This window comes from Aphanomyces astaci, assembly GCF_000520075.1.
Source record: "Aphanomyces astaci strain APO3 unplaced genomic scaffold supercont1.11, whole genome shotgun sequence".
NCBI lineage: Eukaryota > Oomycota > Saprolegniomycetes > Saprolegniales > Verrucalvaceae > Aphanomyces > Aphanomyces astaci.
This window is the reverse complement of record NW_009798274.1, coordinates 1,125,634-1,143,381: the sequence shown is the minus strand read 5'-3', so window position 1 is coordinate 1,143,381 and position 17,748 is coordinate 1,125,634. Positions and strand designations below refer to the sequence as shown.

General features: G+C 50.8%; 6 protein-coding genes across 7 annotated transcripts; 4 read left to right on the top strand and 2 right to left on the bottom strand.

The window, feature by feature from the left end:
• The first annotated feature begins 5,797 nt into the window (after nt 1–5,797).
• On the top strand, nt 5,798–6,862 carry H257_06041 (hypothetical protein). The gene has a single exon (XM_009831112.1). The coding sequence runs from the start codon at nt 6,176–6,178 to the stop codon at nt 6,587–6,589; it is 414 nt and encodes a 137-aa protein (XP_009829414.1). The 5' UTR covers nt 5,798–6,175; the 3' UTR covers nt 6,590–6,862.
• Nucleotides 6,863–7,073: 211 nt separating this feature from the next.
• On the top strand, nt 7,074–7,846 carry H257_06040 (hypothetical protein; the record flags this gene model as incomplete). The annotated part of the gene is made up of 4 exons (XM_009831111.1): nt 7,074–7,412; nt 7,461–7,539; nt 7,590–7,682; nt 7,740–7,846. The coding sequence occupies 4 exons, from the start codon at nt 7,074–7,076 to the stop codon at nt 7,844–7,846; spliced, it is 618 nt and encodes a 205-aa protein (XP_009829413.1).
• A 1,831-nt stretch (nt 7,847–9,677) lies between these two features.
• Nucleotides 9,678–10,547, top strand: H257_06039 (hypothetical protein; the record flags this gene model as incomplete). The annotated part of the gene is made up of 1 exon (XM_009831110.1): nt 9,678–10,547. The coding sequence occupies one exon, from the start codon at nt 9,678–9,680 to the stop codon at nt 10,545–10,547; it is 870 nt and encodes a 289-aa protein (XP_009829412.1).
• A 1,483-nt stretch (nt 10,548–12,030) lies between these two features.
• Nucleotides 12,031–14,373, bottom strand: H257_06038. Of its 2 annotated transcripts, XM_009831108.1 has the most exons (4): nt 13,404–14,373; nt 12,704–13,324; nt 12,493–12,623; nt 12,031–12,424 (listed from the first exon to the last, which is right to left on the bottom strand). In XM_009831108.1, exons 1-4 carry the CDS (start codon nt 14,365–14,367, stop codon nt 12,086–12,088), a joined length of 2,055 nt encoding a protein of 684 aa, XP_009829410.1. In that variant the 5' UTR covers nt 14,368–14,373; the 3' UTR covers nt 12,031–12,085. The 2 variants fall into 2 exon arrangements, with proteins under 2 accessions (XP_009829410.1, XP_009829411.1); XM_009831109.1 differs by having other exon boundaries at nt 12,031–12,623.
• A 149-nt stretch (nt 14,374–14,522) lies between these two features.
• H257_06037 (hypothetical protein) lies at nt 14,523–15,594 on the top strand. Its single transcript, XM_009831107.1, has 3 exons — nt 14,523–14,911; nt 14,969–15,051; nt 15,108–15,594. The coding sequence occupies exons 1-3, from the start codon at nt 14,537–14,539 to the stop codon at nt 15,454–15,456; spliced, it is 807 nt and encodes a 268-aa protein (XP_009829409.1). The 5' UTR covers nt 14,523–14,536; the 3' UTR covers nt 15,457–15,594.
• Nucleotides 15,595–16,052: 458 nt separating this feature from the next.
• Nucleotides 16,053–17,375, bottom strand: H257_06036 (hypothetical protein). The gene is made up of 4 exons (XM_009831106.1): nt 17,181–17,375; nt 17,056–17,123; nt 16,582–17,004; nt 16,053–16,362 (listed from the first exon to the last, which is right to left on the bottom strand). Exons 1-4 carry the CDS (start codon nt 17,365–17,367, stop codon nt 16,114–16,116), a joined length of 927 nt encoding a protein of 308 aa, XP_009829408.1. The 5' UTR covers nt 17,368–17,375; the 3' UTR covers nt 16,053–16,113.
• Between the last annotated feature and the right edge of the window lie 373 nt (nt 17,376–17,748).

Genomic DNA, 17,748 nt, shown 5'->3' with positions numbered 1-17,748 from the left:
GGGCTTGGTTCGGTGCCACGATACTACTGTAATATATGTACATGATTGGTAGAAAACAATCACTCCGAAATTTTCCGCCAACCACCTGTAATTTTTGACAGGTACTTACAAGTGTTAGTTCACTGTCAAGCTATAAGCTTGGCATAACGTTACATTACGCCAGATGCACATCAGGTGTGCCCGATATAATTAGCCGTGTGCCCAAGAAATTGGCCATCTGCCCGATGAATTGTGTCGTGTGCCCGATGAAAATAGAATAACTCAAATTAAAAATTGAACTCAATTAAAAAATGCAGTCGAAATGATACACATAACATCCTCGTTTTGGCATCACATGCCAACTTCCATGTCGTCCATGGCCTCCGCGCGTCCGTAAAAGTATTCGAGGCATAGCGCGTATCGATTCAAACGGTTAGCATCGACCCCTATTCAAACTTTTAAGAAATGCAATAATGCTGCGAAAGTTACCATCGATAACCTGTTCAGCAATTCGCTCGAGATATTGAATTCATCTCGAGTCAAACCTTTCGGTGGTGGGCCCATGAACGCGGCTAGTCGCTCACGCCGGAGTGTCTTGATTTAGGCTTTCATCGACGACCACAAATTCTCGATCGGATTCAACATTAATTTTGAGCAGTACTTTGCTTTATCCCGTTGGCGAACGCCGCGGTTTTGCAGTCGTCGTCGTTTCTGAACGTTGCGACGACTCGTTGCGTTGCGGAAAGAGGTATGCGTTCGTAGGGGCCTCATGGCTACAGAGGGGAATATCTAGTACTTCAGTTGACATCATAACCGGAGTTCGTGAGGGTGCAGCGACGCCCATGCTGTGCGTAACTAGGCGATTTGAATAATGAGCATTGAATGCTGGAGGAAAGCGCGCGCATTATGAACTTAAACTATACTTTACTCAAGTATAAATTTCGAATTCTAGGCCTTCGCGCGTTTTCCTCCGAACTTCAACCACATGATGATTCCACTAAAACTGATTTGCACTCCATGGAATATAATTATTTGAGTTATTCTATTTTCATGGGGCACACGACACAATTCATCGGGCAGATGGCCAATTGCTTGGGCACACGGCTAATTATATCGGGCACACCGCCAAATATATCGGGCACACGACATCCGTGTGCCAAATTAAACGGGTACATGGCCAATTATATCGGGCACACCGCCAAATATATCGGGTGCACGGCCAAATACATCGGACATTCGTCCAACTTAACTGCAAAAAGGTGTAGTAACCACTATGTTTTCGTTGATTGTTTTTGTTGGCTGCGAATTAAATTAAGCTGAAAGGATGCATAGATTTGTATTTATAGGATACACATTTCTAACTTTGAAGGATGTCAAAATTATAAAATGTCAGTGAGAAATGAAAAAAAATAACTGTAAGTTTTACCACCGATGCGAAAGGTTATACCGTAACCACTTGGAGAGCAGAAGGGTTGAGAACCCAAAGCGATTGAAATGATAAAATGTATTCATGGATTTTGAGCTCCTAGTAGTTAGTGATCATTCCTTCACAGACCAGAACCGCGAGACACCCCTATTTCGTGCTCAGGGTGAGGACTTGGAGGTAGAGACCCTCGAGGCAATTTCCGTGATGGGTGATGCCAATCTTGACCTCCTGTTTCGAGTTGTACTGCTTACCACCATCATGAACGCTGTAAATCTGATAGCCCCTGACGTTTCCAATAGAAACTAGGTCCGGGGATGGTCAATAACATAGACGTTATGCGCTTAAAATGTTCAATGTTCGTGGAATGTATTCTGCCGTGTTCTTGTTGAAATGCAACTTTAGTTCTAATCGAAAGATGCAAAGAAGCGAGTATGTACTCACTGAGCATGTAAACATTGTCGGGGATTTTCTTAAGGGTCCTCATGGAGCACAAACGTAGTCGTCCCATCAGCCCAAGTGCCCCCCCCTCCCCCCGTAAGAACACTGCAGCAATTCTGGTGGCTAATCTTTTTGTCTTTCCTGACACAGTGCTAATATAACTTAAGGAATTGAGATGAAATGGCAGTGTTTAGCCGTCAGAACGGCGGTAATTATCGCATGGGGGAGGGGGATACTTGGACTGATGGGACGACTACGTTTGTGCTCCTTGAGGACCCTTAGGAAAATCCCCGACAATGTTTACATGCACTTCAACATATTTCTATCGCGGCCATCGTTCTTGTTATCCTTCTGCAGCATACCGCTGTTTCATGAGCTGTAGAGTAAGTAGTTTGACCACTGCAAACTTACCACATCGGTCGATGCACGGATTCGTGGCGGATCAGCAACGGGTCTGCGGCTGGTCGACGGTTGGCAGATAGCACAGCTAACGCTATTACACACGTGAGCACTATGATCTCATCAAGGAAGGTATTATGATCTAACTCATCGCTGCGCCCATCTGTCTTGTGCAGCATGTAGGACACCATGCTTTTTAAGGTGAGGATCCAACTAACCAAGTTCGTTTTACTCCCGTGCTTTTAGCCAATGAAAACAAGTTGGACCATTTGGAATAATAATATTTCCCAAATACCCGACTTGGACGATCGTGATAAATTTCGGCCATTGTTGGACAATCCTGGGAAATACTACATAGTACTACCATTTATTGTAGTAAGGACAAACCAACGGCGGATGGAAAGCACGCGATGGAAAAGAAGACAAACGACTCAACTTTGAAAGGGGAATGACGTTTCGCTCGGGAAGCGCCTTCGTCGTTGTACTTGTCGACCGAGCTTCTTTGCGGTGTACAACAATAACCCCGCTGTCGTATCCCCTCGTCTTTTGCACGCTTCAAGGTCGCACTCAAAGATTGCAACTCAGTCTGCTGCAGTCCAGTTCGGCCGACGTCTTCGTTGGCCTCTTGGGCAGGGACTGGGGATGGTGGGTCTGAATCTACGATACATTCATGTTCAATATTGTGCTTTCGAGTGAAATTTCGTGTTGTGGCGTGGTTTCTCGTTGGAATTTAAATCGATTTGATTGGCTACTTCAGATGAGCTCAAAATGATTAACTAATCAAAACCTTCTCAATGAAATTCAACCAATCAGATCGGTTGTGGATCGGTTTGGTCGGCGCGATTCGATTGCACCCCCTCCCCAGAGACCCCTAAACACAAATATCAAGATTTTTGAATTTGACGTGATATAAATCGAATTTTCACGACGCATGTCAAGCTGTAAGCTACGCATTTCTATTGGCTATAATGCCACAAAGGTGATCAAACTCCATCCAGACACGACAATTTGGAGATAGAAATTCCATGCGACTGATGGAACTTGTTTCAATGACGTGATGTGGTGAAGGTACAGTATATACAGTGGTGGTCAGTCAAACCCGGTTAGTGCAACAGTCCAAAAATAAAATAAATTTCACATATGCCGAGGTAGAATTGTGCGCATTGATTGGACAAATATATGTCTGACGTCATCGGTACATGATCAACCTATAGAAGCCGACCTAACACATTTCAAATGCCACACTCCACACCGGGTGCCCCCGATTACCCCCAGGAGGTGAAGCGTGCGAGATTGATACGTCGGTGCGATAAAGATGACGACGACGACGAAGGTACTTATTGTTTAAAGTCGTATTGTCGATTTGATACAAACGATAGAAACGGAATTTGCCCGACGCTCGTCCTGCACGAAGCCTTAAATTTATAACCGGATGCCGGTCGTGTAAAAACCGTAAGCAACTTACTAGTATTACTAAGTACTTACTACTTAGTATGAGATACTGTACTACTAAATCACATTGAGCGTGTAATGTCAAACCATTGTCGGTGACAGTACTAGTACCGGTGGTTTTTCCATCAAACACAGGCATGCATAAGCCTGTTGTTGGCCTAGCTGCTCACTTCTTGTTCCTTCTTGTGAGCCCACGTCTTCCTCTTTGTGTTCATTATTGCCGGGACGCTTGGCCTAGCGTGCTTGCCTCTGGCATCCACCTCTTTTCCGTCCTCTTGCTATGTATGGACATGGTTCCGTGACACTTTTTGGGACCCTTCGATGGGAGGGAGTCATATGGACAAAAAGCCTGTTGAAAAAGTCAAGTTGTGAGAGTGGTTAGGGTAACTTTTTCAATTAGGTATGGTAATCATCGGAATAAGGGTAGAGAAATCACGAAATACCTTAAACTTATCGCCTGCCCTATTACCAACCACCGATGGCATGAAGCGGACGTGAAGCAGGATGTACTACTGGTTACTGCGAGTACGTAGCTACATGGGACTAAACCTCGAACGATTGCGCTAGGCCTCGTGACCTGGAGCAGTCATGTGAATAGCACTCCATGCTACCAGAATCCTATGGCAACTTTGCCGGCTTGTGGCGTACAAGTAGGTGTACACACCCAGCCTACCGGTACGCCACAAGCCGCCAAAGTTCCGCGTATATCGTGCGTCCTGTTTCGTGCTGCTTCTGTAAGACATCTTCTATAGTCGAGATATATGAAGATCGCCAGGATAGCAGCGACTGCAACCTCTAATCCTCCACAGCCCTTATGTATCCCCCCTTCCCCTCACAGTATTCGACTTGTAGCATCCCCCTAGCCCAATTGCCTAGCACACTGTGTGCCTTACAACGCATACTGTGCTCACTCATATCATTCTTGGCTCATAGTGACAAGAATTTATCGTCTGAGTTCCAACGTCCCACACATCACAGAGCACAAATACTAACAACTGACATCGCGCGAGATATTGTGTATAGTTATTCTCTCAGGATTAGGCGATATGAGTGGATGGGGCATGCACTTGACAGTGCTAATTGTATATTCGAGTGAGCGTTAAGAACAGTAGAGGCTGTGCTAGGATATTTGGCTTGGGGGATGCTACAAGTCGAAACTTGTGAGGGGAAGGGGGGATACTTAATGGCTGTGGAGGTGTAGGGGTTGCAGTTGCTGCTATCCTCGCGATCTTCAGACACTATAAGCTAGTCATGATGTCGTGAATGGTAGAATGGTGGTTGTGTCCTTTCACATATAGATAAGCTACAAGCACAATCGTTGTGGAGGGGACAGGAGGCCGTAGGGGGTTATAAACGATGTAGGGGTTGCAATCGATACAGCTGTAGCGATTTACATACACTATGAGCAAGTCGCACATAGTGGCTGAAACCTGTACTTTTAGGTGTGGATTTACCGCCACTCTGGCCCAAATAGCTAGCTAGGTATAATTGGTTTTGATTGGATACGTGCATTTATTTATAGCCAATCACAGTCTTCCAATAACTTCATTATGAAATTTGCCTCAAGAGCCGACTGAAAATGGACTTGGACGTGCTGGGTGTCCTAGACACCCAATGCCTTCCGTTGGAGTCGCAAACGAGGAATATCCTTTCTGCACCGTGCGATGTAATTACAAGTTCAAGATATCATGTATAAGACCCAGGCAGGATCAATTGGAAGGGCACACATCTATGGGAGCGTGTAGTGTAGGTTGACTGTCACAAAAGTGCTACTGCGGGAGGCTAGTGGCGTGAAGTACACTATGCAGGTTTACTTCGGGTCACCAGGCTCCCCCTGCAGCGTCTTGTGGCGCTATCTCTTATCCACGCGCCCACTGCAGGACCCCAGCCATTCATCGTGTTATTTAGGGTATTTTGAGGTGCGACAATTGTCCGGATATTGTCCAAGATCACCCTAACCGCTCTCACGACTTGACTTTTTCAACAAGGCTTTTTCGCCAAAGTATGCTGTCTTCGATGGAGGGGTTCCTTTACTCGAAATCGCTATTATAATAACGTTAGTGTTTCTTAAAGAGGAGGGTTAATGCAGTTCGTAGGACTTAAAATCATATCGAAATTCGTATTACCCGTAACGTTAGTGTTCATGGAAAATGAATTAAAAGAGAGGAAATACATCGTCTGAAAACAGTACTGAGCCACTTGATTTTATCCGACGCCTCAAAACAAGTTACCTTAAACTGGCTAAGTCACCTTAAACTGGTTTTTACGACACAATAGCTTGTTCACGATACCTCGGTCGTGCCGCTCTACACGATGAGGCCTGCTCCAAACACCCCCATCATGTGCGACGGTACCTGGCATGCCATGGGAATGGGCAGGCCATAGACATACCTGTAGATGTCGAGATGGTCACAACAAACGTATCTAGTGGTTGTGCACATTTTCTTGGCCAATTCTCGACAGACGCAAACGGACAAGTAGATGGAGCCTACTCCTCCGACCGCTGGCCATATTGAAGGAGCAGACGACTGGAACGGGTTGATCTCTTGGAACGCGACGGTTGAAAGAACTGTCCATCGCACCGACAACACGACGAGACTTAAAGGGATGCCCGTGGTCGCGACTGCCACCACGGGCTTGACACAAGCAAAGTACAACAGCGTCGCCCCAAAGTCTCGAGCGGTAGACAGTGTCACGAAGATGTGCTGGCCTTGTGGAGCAATCGAGTTGTATAGACGAATGTCGATGTTGGCAATGAGGACCACTGCCCAACACAGCCACGAGGGCAACGTCATGGGACACATGGCCGACGCCGTAGCCAGCAGTAGACACACCACTGCGATGAACCATGCCGCGACACATGCCAAGACGACAAACGCAGCATGTAGCCCTTGAAAAGTGAGAAGTTGGAACGTTATCCGCGGTGACCGACACAGATTCATGAACGCTCCACACCCGTCATCCGGACGTCGGCGCCGTCGAGGAAGGGCGACTCGCGTGCCGTACCAATTGGGGTCATACCCTCCATACACAGACTGTGGCACAAACACTTTGCCTTCTTCCGTGCATGGCGGTGATGGATGGTCAGAGCACGAGATTGGCAGCTTGTCATCGTCCATCGCTCTAGATCTCGTTCTGGCAGCCCAGTGGTAGGTCAAATGTGCTGACATCTTGGTGTGATTGCCAAAGCTGCTTGATTCCGGATGAAGATGTCCGGATAATGATTTGCTCTCCCACAACCTACCCGATTTCCGGATAAATGCAAACGAATACTGTAGTATATTTGAAGTCTCCAACATCCGGATACGTTGCGTGCCTCTGTCGACGTTGACGAGTCGTCTCGCCATATTGACTTTAGTGACCACCAAGAAGAATCGTCATGTCCTCGCCCAACGACATCAACGTGAACCAACACCCTTCTGCCACGGACATTGCGGAAGCAACGAAGCCATCGACGACGGCACCATCCGCTTCGCTGTCCATCGACTCGATCAAATCGATCGTGAACGAACAAGTCGAAGCGGCCACCAACCTCACTGCCGCTGCCCGTCATAACATCTTGGAAGGGGCCACGGATGTGTGGACCACCGTCAAGCAACCCTTGACGGAAGTGGTGCAAGTGATCCGAAATGCCAACTCGGCCGGGGTGGGGACTCCCTTGCGCAAGTCCATCGCCGACGTCCGTTTGGCTGCCAGCGACACATTGATTTCCGTCGAGGTACGTCATCACTCCCAATGCTCGAATTCATCGTCGTTTCATGTCCAGGGCACAGTCAAGGACGCGGAAACGTCGTTGGAAAAGAACCTGATCCCCGTGAAGGACGCCTTTGCCGTCGTGCAAGAAAGTACGACCTTGGCATCGCACCTCCATCGTAATGATCTTTTTCATTCGTAGATGCGGCCAAATTCAACACATTCCGCAAAGCGTATCCTGCGGTGGTGGTTGGAGGCGCCGCCTTGATTTTCGGCCTTCCCACGCTCTTGCTGCGTACGTCATCATCTCCCTTTGGACTCGTAATCTCACGGAACGTCCATCATCATGTAGGCGGCAAAGCACGGGGTGTGTTGAACGCGGTGGGCGCTGCCGGAGTCACTGCGGGCGCCATTTACGGCGCCGATGAATGGGAAAAACGGCAACAACAACAGGCATAAGCAACAAGCACACCGTTGTTGCCAAGAGTAAATATATCGTTTCGACATTGTGAACCCATATATGCTCCTGATCTGATCAAGGTTTACTACTAACCAGTCCATCGTCTAGTACTACTAGTGCGATGGGTGTCTTCGCTGTTTACTCCAGGTGCTACTACTAGTACTACTATTATTGGCACCACTACTACTCATGTCCAACGACGACGACGAGTGCACCGACGGCTCCATCAACTTGCCAATGTCTCTTGCCATCTTGGTCATGATGCCGTTGGCAGTGACCAGCGCGCCGCCGATCTTTGTGCGCTCGTCGATGGTCCAGCAACCGCCGTCGGACGGCCGATGCGGGGCACCCTGCATGTGAGCCATGATCTTTTCCACATACACGTCGCATCGTTCTAGATGGGACACGACTTTGGTTGCCAACGACGTCAACTTGGCGTCCATGTTCGTTGGGGGGGGGTGCACAGGGTCGACGAGGGGCGACTCGTCTGTAGCCCCCCCCCCTCTAGGAGCGTATACCACGTCGTGGGAAGAAGAAAGGGCCTCGAGCGACGGCTGGGAATCTTCGCCTGGCCGCAGCACCCGCACACTTCCATCCGGCCTCGTCACTGTAAACTTGACCACGTCGGCTACCTTGGCTTTACTACCTCCTTCATCTCCTCCTGATCCCATCACTTCGTCGGTTAAACTGCGCATGGCGTTCTTCATCTTGGTTCGCTTGGGGCTTCTGTACGGCGACGTCGATGGCGTGAGTGGGTGGGGGGAGTAGGTGAGCGGCAGCTTTCGCTTCATGGGGCTCTTGTTGGCCAGCGTGTTGAGTCGCGCCCGCCGACCGACGAACTCGTCGAGTGCTTTGTGGACGGTATTCACGGGGTCATTAAGGGACATGGACGCGACGTCGGCTTCCGACTTGGCGCACAGGTCGCCGATGGTGTGGATGTTGAAGAAGCCACTCAGTTGGCGAAACGACTGGGGAAAGTGGTGCTTGATCAACGAGAACGGCTCTTTGCACTCGACTAGGTCTGGCCGAATGGGGCCACTCGGCGATGGACGGGGGCAGACAAGTACTTGGTCGTCGTCGAGAGGGGGTCGCTTGGGGGTTCGTCGGCCGGTTGAACCCGGTCGCCCATGCATCAAACAAGGGGACGGCGGCAAACTCACATTGCTCTCTGCTTTGTCTACCACCGCCCCCGTCACACCATTCCCATCATCGTTCAATGGATTCCCCGTCAACGCAGTCCACTGAGCTCGAAAGCGGCTCTCAAAGGAAGAGTCCGCATCGGTCGACTTGATGGCCATCGATCGCAAGACATGACACAGGTCGGTCAGTGTTTGTTGGAGTGATGGTGATATCGCGTCTAGAGTTGCCATCTTGCCGAGGACAAGGACGACGGAAGTGAGCATCCCGTTGTCTTGGTCGCCAATGGTGTCACTGTGTTGTGGTCGCCCTGAGCTGATTTCGACCACTAGATCCAACACGATAGCGTAACTGGCCATCCCAAACACATCCGACACGTCGTCTTGAAGCACACGTTGTCGCAGCCACGCCTCGAACAGCGTCACATCCCCAGCAGCCCCTCGTTGTTGTTCCTTGATGTGTGTCTCCCTTACTGTTTCCATCACGAAGTCGACTTTTTGCGCCAACGATGGCTGCAGCTGCCCGCCAGACGCGAGAAGAACGTCGTGGATGCATTGCAAGTCCATCTTATCAAACGCATGCGCCAACAGCTTCAAGCGTTGTGGGAACGCCACGTCATAAGCTGACGGCACCGTGTCGGGGGGGTCCCTCAACGATGCCGCCGACTTGGCTTGGAACTGCGTACAGCCCAGCATGAACGCAAAGCACTTGGTCATGAGTCTTCGATGCAGTTTTCGAATCTCTGCGTCTTCTCCACCACCACTTGCATTGACCATCAAGGCCATCTGCAGGCGACTCACGAGGCCGTGCCACAGACACAGCGCTACCGCGCCGCTGCTGCTCTTGGGCCGAGACAACACGCGAGCGAGCAACGTGGCAATGCAATGCAGCGCGCTTTGGAACATCACGAGCATCGCTATGGACTTTGGTTCGTGGACCGGCAACCGCTCCACGGGTGGCGGCGCACTCGACATCATCGCAGGTGGCCACGGCGTGCTGTTGTTGGTGAGGCTGAGCGACTCCAAGCTCTTCCCCACGACACTGGCAGGTGAAGAATGCACGTTGTCGCAGGTCTCCGACTCGTCGTCGTCCACTTGCCACATGCGCCGAACAATGTCGCAGGTCCGGTCTCTCAGCACCACGCAAATCGCCTCGTCGGATCGGTCGATTCTGTCGAGGAGCACCACCAGCACTTGCGTCACCATGTCCTCCCACCACAACTTCCACGACGTCCGCATCACGACTTTGCACGTGTCCATCGTCAGCGGCGTCACCGCCGCGCAAAACGCATTGAAGTCGGCTATCGCCACCGCCACGAGGGCGTGCCACGTGTCGCCCGCGGCCGAGAGCACCGTTGCCAGCGATTCATCCCGGAAACAGACCACTAGTGGCCGCATCACAATGTCCACAATCGCGTTTCGAAACAGCCACAGCGACGCATATACTGTACTTGTGATGGCGGTGGCGACGGTGCTACTTGGCGGATTCCTCTGGCGTCGAAAGATGTTGACGACGGACCGCCAATGCTGCAGACTCACGACCCGCACGCGACTGTCTTGGTGACGTAGCGTCACTTCGGGCACTTTAAACGTCGAGTTGAGCAGGTCGTCGTCGTCGCTGAGTTTCGTACGAAGGAGCACGACCACAAAGCCCCACACGTGGATGGCTTCGAGCGGTCGATTCGCCGCCATGTGGCCATGCATGGCTGGAAGCGCATGTTGCTACCAAAAGGAAAAACATTAGCACTTGGCAATGAAAGAGGCACAGTATTATTATTTCAGTGGAATTCATATATATATATATATATATAGAAGCATCCTACGTGGCTTTTTTAAAGGCCCAATAGATGATCTCAAGGTCGTGGTGAGGAGGGTATATATAATGTCCAGTTGATTCGACATTGGAGTGGGTTGGTGCACCAAATCGACAGACAATCGATATACGACCAATCAAAGCAGAGATCACAAATCAAGTAGCCAATCAAATCCACTCTTGGACACCAATTCAACATCGAATTAGTATGTGACTGAAATTAGTGTGACACTTGTTTATATACAAAAGTAAGTACAAAGTATCGATCGATAGAGTTGGCAACGAATCAGGCACAAAAGTGTCAAAGGACAATATGATGATGGTATACTGCAAGGGACGACCTACCTCAATACAGTACGCTACAATGTCGTCGGTGGGTTCGGCCGACGTCGGCGTTGATGGAATCGACGTGGCCATTTCCTGAAAAATCTTCCTGGAAGCGTCGCGCGTGTGCTTGTCGCTGCTGCCCAGTCCCTTGGCCACGACGTGACACCATTTTTGGAGCATGCTGCGCGACAGGACGGCCTTCGGATGCTTGATCAATGCTGTGTGGAGCCCAAACAACGCATGCAGTTGAACTACACGGAAGGAGGAGCAAGGGTGTGGTGATGTGAGAGATCGAATGGATGTGGGATATGTGTACGTACTCTTTCGGGACTGGAGGTCGTTGATGCACGCGAGGCAAAACACTTCGACGAGGCGCGGCACCAATTGATGCGTCGGTTCGTCAAAGTTCTGCTTGGACAAGCTCCACAAGCACAACAAGTACACCGTCTACTACACATATGTCGAATCATGGGCATGCATGCATCCATAGGAGACGGATGAAGGGATAGAGGAGGCGGATGTGTACCTGATCAGTCGTGTTGTGCAGGACGTGGATGATTGTGTCGACGGTGGACTGCACCATCTCCAACGAGAAGAGGGACGCGATGTGCTCGTGGTACATGAAGTAAGACACTGCACGAAGACACATGGGCACTGCATCAGTGGATTCATGGAGATCCATTTGAATCGCGCGCACGAGAAGGGGCAACACCGCTGTGATCGCATCCATTCGCGCAGTCGTGTCAGGTTCTTCCACGAGCTCGTTCAGGGTCAAGTACGCCTCCATGCGAGCGTTTACGCTCTGCCTATCTTCACGACGCACGGGTCTGCTGAGCACCTTGGCGACTTCCGCCCACGACCTCTCCATCGCTTTTCGGCGGTCGTTGGGCAAACAGTTTAAAATGGTGTTTGTTATAAAACAAATATAACAAGTTCATAAGATTATTATAACATTTGTTCGACTATTTACATTCAAACGATTTCACAGTGCACTCGCTGATGCAATCCAAGACCCATTCGTAGCCCACGCACGCCATCGACGATGGCGAGACCGACGACGCGGCGGGGTGGACAAAGGAAGAGGCGTCGGAAGCATGCTCCATCACGATCACAATCGGCAACGACGGGTCCTTCGCTGCCATGCCCTCGACGTCTGTCCACGACGTCGACACCTTCCCGCCTCCCAACCGCACGAGCGCGCTGATTTCTGCTTTGGGCGGCAACGGAGATGCGAATTGCCCGTGGACGTAGAAAATGAGTTTCGAGAACAGTCCCGTTCCGACAGACGCCGCGCTCTCCATCTATGCAGATACATATGCCATCAATCCTGCCGCCTTCAACAACATAACGGTAAGGTATCCATCCATACCCCGCGGCGAGCCAAGTGAGTTTCCCGCAACTTCCGCGCCTTCCTCGCCACGTCCAGCAAGTTGTGTGCTTTCATCAACCCGTGCACTTCGTACGCTTGTTCGTCCACATGTGTCCGCTGCAGCAGGCATTCTACATCATGAAAAAGCAGCATATCACGTTAGGTACTGTATATGGAACGTGAGAATCGATTGAATCATTGGGATACGTACCCTTGATCCACGCTGGTCCGACGATCCATCGCCCACTCACGAGCGCCTTGAGAAACTTGAGCGATCGAATCTTGACCCATCGCTTGACATGTTTGGACGAACTTGCGACGGGCACGGCGTGGACGGACGGACTCGGCGGCATGCGCAGCTTCAGTTTGGATGCCGACAGGTGCTGGCATTGCACAATGATGTGCGTCACTTGGGGCGTCCAGTCGTGGACGATGGTCGCATCCAGCACGTGCACGGCGCACTCTTCCACGGCGAGCTTCTCGTCATGAGTCAGGCCCGAGCACAGCAGCACCATGGGCTCGTCGGTGGAAACACGGAGGGGGGCATGTGCATCGGGGAAACTGATTGACGCTTTTGTCTTTTTGCGCGACGGGTTGGAGGCCGTTCGGTAGTGCCGGGGGGCGTTGTCACGAGTCTCGTCATCGTGTTGTCGAGTCGGTGACGAGAACGGTGACGACGGCGTGTGCAACAGAGGCGACGACGCCCGCCGCTTGGTGCCGCCGCGCACGGGCGTGGCTTCCTGCGCCAGGTCCTGAAAGATCGAAATGTACTGCGCGTGCACATTGTGCTCACGACCCCCCAGGACATACCGGACGCTGTACGTGTTGTCGTCTACGAACATGAATGTTGCATGAGTAACTTGAGATCGCTTGTGAAAATGGAGAAACCAAGCCAATGCAAGGTACAGTACCTGGATTGCAAGTAGAGATCCACGCAGTGCCGCCCAACTTGTTGATCCCAGGCCACGTCCGCGCCATCACTTGCACCACGTCACCAGGTTTGAAGACTGCAAGCTTGGATTGTAGGGAAGCGGCGGCGGCGATGCCTTGAACGGACGACGATGAGGCATCATCGACATGGTCATGGGGTCGATGTTTCTGTGGCGGCGTGGTGTGGACGCTCGATGCCAAATCCACGATCGACGGGTAGCTTTCTTGAGTGCATGGGACGATCGAGTCGGAGTAGGTCCGTGAGAAGCACACGTCGACGGTGGTGGACGACGGGTTCATGTCCTTGGTGGGTTCTACTAGCGGGAAATGCTTCTTCAACGTCGTCATTTCGTCGCTGTTCTTGTGGTGGAGTGGACTGACGGGGTTGGTGTTGTGGGGGGTATTCTCATGAGCAGTCGTAGGAACGTTTTCTTTTTGAGAGAGCCGACGACGGAGGTGGTTGGTTGGACTCTTGTATCGAGGGAGGTCCCCACGGATGGGCGTGCGTTGAAGTCTCAATGGATTCACGATTGGAGCGGTCGATAGCTTGGTACTGGCGACCCGCACACGTTGAACACGGGGGTTAGCAGCACGTGGATTGTCGCTCGCTGCATCAGTACGGTCACGTAGGGCTGCAGTTGTCGTTACTTTGTCTTCATCACGTCCTTGCACGGAAGCACGAGCCAACAACACTTGCAGTGCGTTTTGAATTCGTTGGACCGACTCGTCCAGACGCAAATGCCGCTTCTTCGCCGACGCTTTGCAGACAGGACATTTTGGCGCGTAAGTGAGGGCCATGCCAATGCATGGTTCGCAGAAGCAATGGTTGCATGGCAATGAGTACGGAACGGTCACGGACTCCAAGCAGATGGGACATCGCAGTTGCATGCTAAAGGACGTCAGCGCTTTCGTCACGCCTACCGTCATCGTCGTTGTCTCTTCCATTTCGCGGTCTTATTGCAAACTTTGTTCCCTCCAAAATGGTTTGGTTCATTATCCGGATACATGTCAAATAACTTGACCGATATTTTATTATTGTCCAATATCATATCCGGATAAAGTTCAAATAACTTGACCGATATTTTATTATTGTCCGATATCGCCACCGTCGCAAATGGACTTCCGAACCAACCTCGACGATGATGATCCTGCAGTTCGCTTGGAACTTGAGACACATAGCATGCGCATCATAGATGATGTCGAAGAAGACCCACTGGATGCGTACATGAAGACTATCGCCGTGGACGACGCAAGCAGCCACGACAGCGCCTTCCCACGGGAACTTCCCCGTCCACGCAGGGAAGTCGTGTCCATCACAGCGAGTGTGACGAAGAATCGGCGGTACCAAAAGCTACAGGAGCTACTGCATGCATCAGACTACTTTTCGGACGAAAACATGGAGCTTCGGAATCCCGGTCTCTTTCACCTCCACTTGGGCAATTACCTTCCAACGCCGCCCGCACCCGCACAACCCACAGCAGATCAATCGGTACGACACCCCCGTGCACATGACTTCTCCTGTGGCCTCACAATATATGCGTCTTAGAAACTGTCCGAGTTCCTCATCGCGTCCATACAGAAGCGGGACTTGGAAGAGCGCAAGGCGCACGAGGAGAGCTTGTGGGGCAGGTAACGAACGACACACGACAATTGTGTTGATCCCGTCAACATAAAGTGGTCTGTAGTTCGTTCAAGCGGAGTGCGAAACCTGTCGCCATCGACGATCCAGTGGAGGATGACGAACACAATCATGCATTCCAAGAAGAAATGGACTCGGACGACGACGGTGACGAAGAAGATAGGTTGTCATCGGATGATGAAGCGGAACTTTCCGTGGCCGAGCGACGCGCGACGTTGGTGGACGTGATGGCCCAGCGCTTCATGCACGGCTTGGACGTTGGTTTTATCAAGTACGACGAGATCGACACGAACGACCTGTTGGATTTGAACCCCCTGGCGCTGCAAGACCTCGAGGACGAGTACTTCACCACCACCACCATCGACGACGACGACGATGGTGACTCGATAAAGTAACGATTGCTTGCATTCACGTTCTGCTGTGCACGGTCTTGGCTCACTCCAGCAGTTCGATTGAGTGGCATGTGCAATCTTGCTCCATCATTGGCTCTATGAAGATGCAATGTCCATACCACTATAGCCATGAATACTAATATAATATATATAGTTATAAATATATTTGGCACAGTGCCTTGTCTAAATGGAAGCGTTAAACGACGAATCATGCGTGGTCCTGTAGTGCTTGGTCGAGGTCTCGCTGGCTTTACTACTGTACCAAATCATCATCATAGCAAGTAGCATTCCATACAGTATGTATCGCCCTGATAGAGTCAAAGTGCTCTAGCTCACGAATACTAGTATGGCACTACTACTGTACCTGTAATCCACCTGTGTGGTGCTCCCACGTTAAGATGACTAACCACCATAATACATATAAATATATATATATATTGTGCTTTCGAGTGAAATTTCGTGTTGTGGCGTGGTTTCAATGAAATTCAACCAATCAGATCGATTGTGGATCGGTTTGGTCGGCGCGGTTGATTTGCACAACCCCTCCCCAAATTTGTATCAAATCGACAATATATATATATATATACAATCGTCTTATGTCGAAGCAGTCGAGCATAGTCTAAGAAGCACAAGGCAGACGTTGCCGTGATTGGTTAAAAATTACATCAACTTGTCGAACGGCTGGAGGTACCGCCATTGGCCGACGGGAAGGCTGCGCAGTTTGATGTTGCCGATGCGCACGCGCTTGAGGGCCACGACTTTGAGCCCCACCTGTTCGCACATGCGGCGGATCTGGCGGTGTTTGCCTTCGGTCAGCACGATCCTCATCTGGTTGTCGTTGATCACTTCCACGCTCTTAGCCTGGAACACCACCTTGTCGATTGTGATGCCGTCGCGAAGTCGTTGGATCTACAACTCGATGTGACGTGGCAAATCGGCAGACAATCAATCGACCAATCAAAACCCAGAACACGAATCAAATCATCCACTCGTCGACCAATGCTTCAACATAAAATTAGTGTGTGTGACTGAAATTAGTGTGATACTCATCAGGACAAAGAAGGAAGTATCGATCGATGGAGTTGGCGAATGTCAGCCAAATGTTGGGGGGACAACGACAATACCTACCATGGTCTTTGTAGTCCGCGTCGATTCGTCGAGCACCAAGTTTACCCGCACGAGGTATTCCTTTTCGATGTCGCCATTGGGGTCTAGGATTTGCTTGGCGAGCGCGCCATCTTGCGTGAAGAGCAGCAGCCCCGTCGAGTTGACGTCCAGCCGACCGCACACGGCCATCTTGGGCAGCGACAGCGGGCCATATTTGCCGACCTTGGATTCCAGGTTTGGAGGCTGACGAATGCTCAGTTCCTTGCACTCGTTGACAGGAGTTAACAGCTTGATGGCAGGCTCGTGGCCGTCTTCCGGCTGGGACGACACCCAGTTCAGAGGTTTGTTCAAGAGAACAGTGACCTTGGCAGTCAAGTGCTCCTTGGCGTCCCGCGTGAGCTCGATCCTCGACGACGGATGCACTTTTGTCCCCAGTTCTGTCACCTACGTGAACATGAAAACGGAAAGCTGGACACGTTGGCTGAGGAAACGTACGAAGCGACCGTCGACGCGGACGCCACCATTCTGAATGTAGCTATCGGCTTCGCGACGCGAGCAGATACCTACACAAGTACCATAGCTCACATGAGCATCCGTTGGCGAGAGTGTGCTGCACGGACCTTGCTGGGACATCAGCTTGCTCAAGCGAACAAGGGCACCGTCCTGGCTGTCATGACTAAAGAGCTGACAACATGACCAAGGAGAGGAGCGTATGCATGACGTATGCTCCTGGAGACCTCTTCTCCAGGCCGACTGGGCGGCCGGCACCGCTGTGCGTGGACAGATTCTTGTCGCTTGAAGCAGCATGATGAAGATTGGGCTGCGACCAATGAAATCAGGCATAAGGTTTCACAGGTTCTACAGTTTTATCACAAAGGTTATCGGACATTTCAGTGGTGTTATATACTGAGAGTCTGACATTTCAGACGTGTTACACCATTGCCCAATGCTACCAGACTTATGCAAAGAACGACTTGTTTATCGTATTAGCCTTCGTTCAATTGAATTTATTCAAGGATAAATGAAAGCCATCAACACGAGTACAGTGTTGTTGGAAGCCTCTGTACATCCGTGCTATGTGACATCGTTGACATGGCGAAGTTGAAGTTGATTCCACGCAAGGCGCCATCCTCAATCCAAAGGACCACAACAAGAATGCCCAGTGAAAGCACACACAAGTGTATACGT

What these genes read in the sequence shown, in the direction of transcription:
- H257_06036 (XM_009831106.1), bottom strand. Translation starts at nt 17,367, where the DNA reads ATGCTGCTTCAAGCGACAAGAATCTGTCCACGCACAGCGGTGCCGGCC. An exon ending in CAAGCTGATGTCCCAGCAAG is followed by an intron (nt 17,124 to 17,180) that starts GTCCGTGCAGCA and finishes GTACTTGTGTAG; the next exon opens with GTATCTGCTCGCGTCGCGAA. An exon ending in CGCGGACTACAAAGACCATG is followed by an intron (nt 16,363 to 16,581) that starts GTAGGTATTGTC and finishes ATCGAGTTGTAG; the next exon opens with ATCCAACGACTTCGCGACGG.
- H257_06038 (XM_009831108.1), bottom strand. Translation starts at nt 14,367, where the DNA reads ATGGAAGAGACAACGACGATGACGGTAGGCGTGACGAAAGCGCTGACG. An exon ending in GATCTCTACTTGCAATCCAG is followed by an intron (nt 13,325 to 13,403) that starts GTACTGTACCTT and finishes TCATGTTCGTAG; the next exon opens with ACGACAACACGTACAGCGTC. An exon ending in CTCACTTGGCTCGCCGCGGG is followed by an intron (nt 12,425 to 12,492) that starts GTATGGATGGAT and finishes GTATCTGCATAG; the next exon opens with ATGGAGAGCGCGGCGTCTGT.
- H257_06041 (XM_009831112.1), top strand. Translation starts at nt 6,176, where the DNA reads ATGGAGCCTACTCCTCCGACCGCTGGCCATATTGAAGGAGCAGACGAC.
- H257_06037 (XM_009831107.1), top strand. Translation starts at nt 14,537, where the DNA reads ATGGACTTCCGAACCAACCTCGACGATGATGATCCTGCAGTTCGCTTG. An exon ending in AACCCACAGCAGATCAATCG is followed by an intron (nt 14,912 to 14,968) that starts GTACGACACCCC and finishes TATGCGTCTTAG; the next exon opens with AAACTGTCCGAGTTCCTCAT. An exon ending in GAGGAGAGCTTGTGGGGCAG is followed by an intron (nt 15,052 to 15,107) that starts GTAACGAACGAC and finishes AGTGGTCTGTAG; the next exon opens with TTCGTTCAAGCGGAGTGCGA.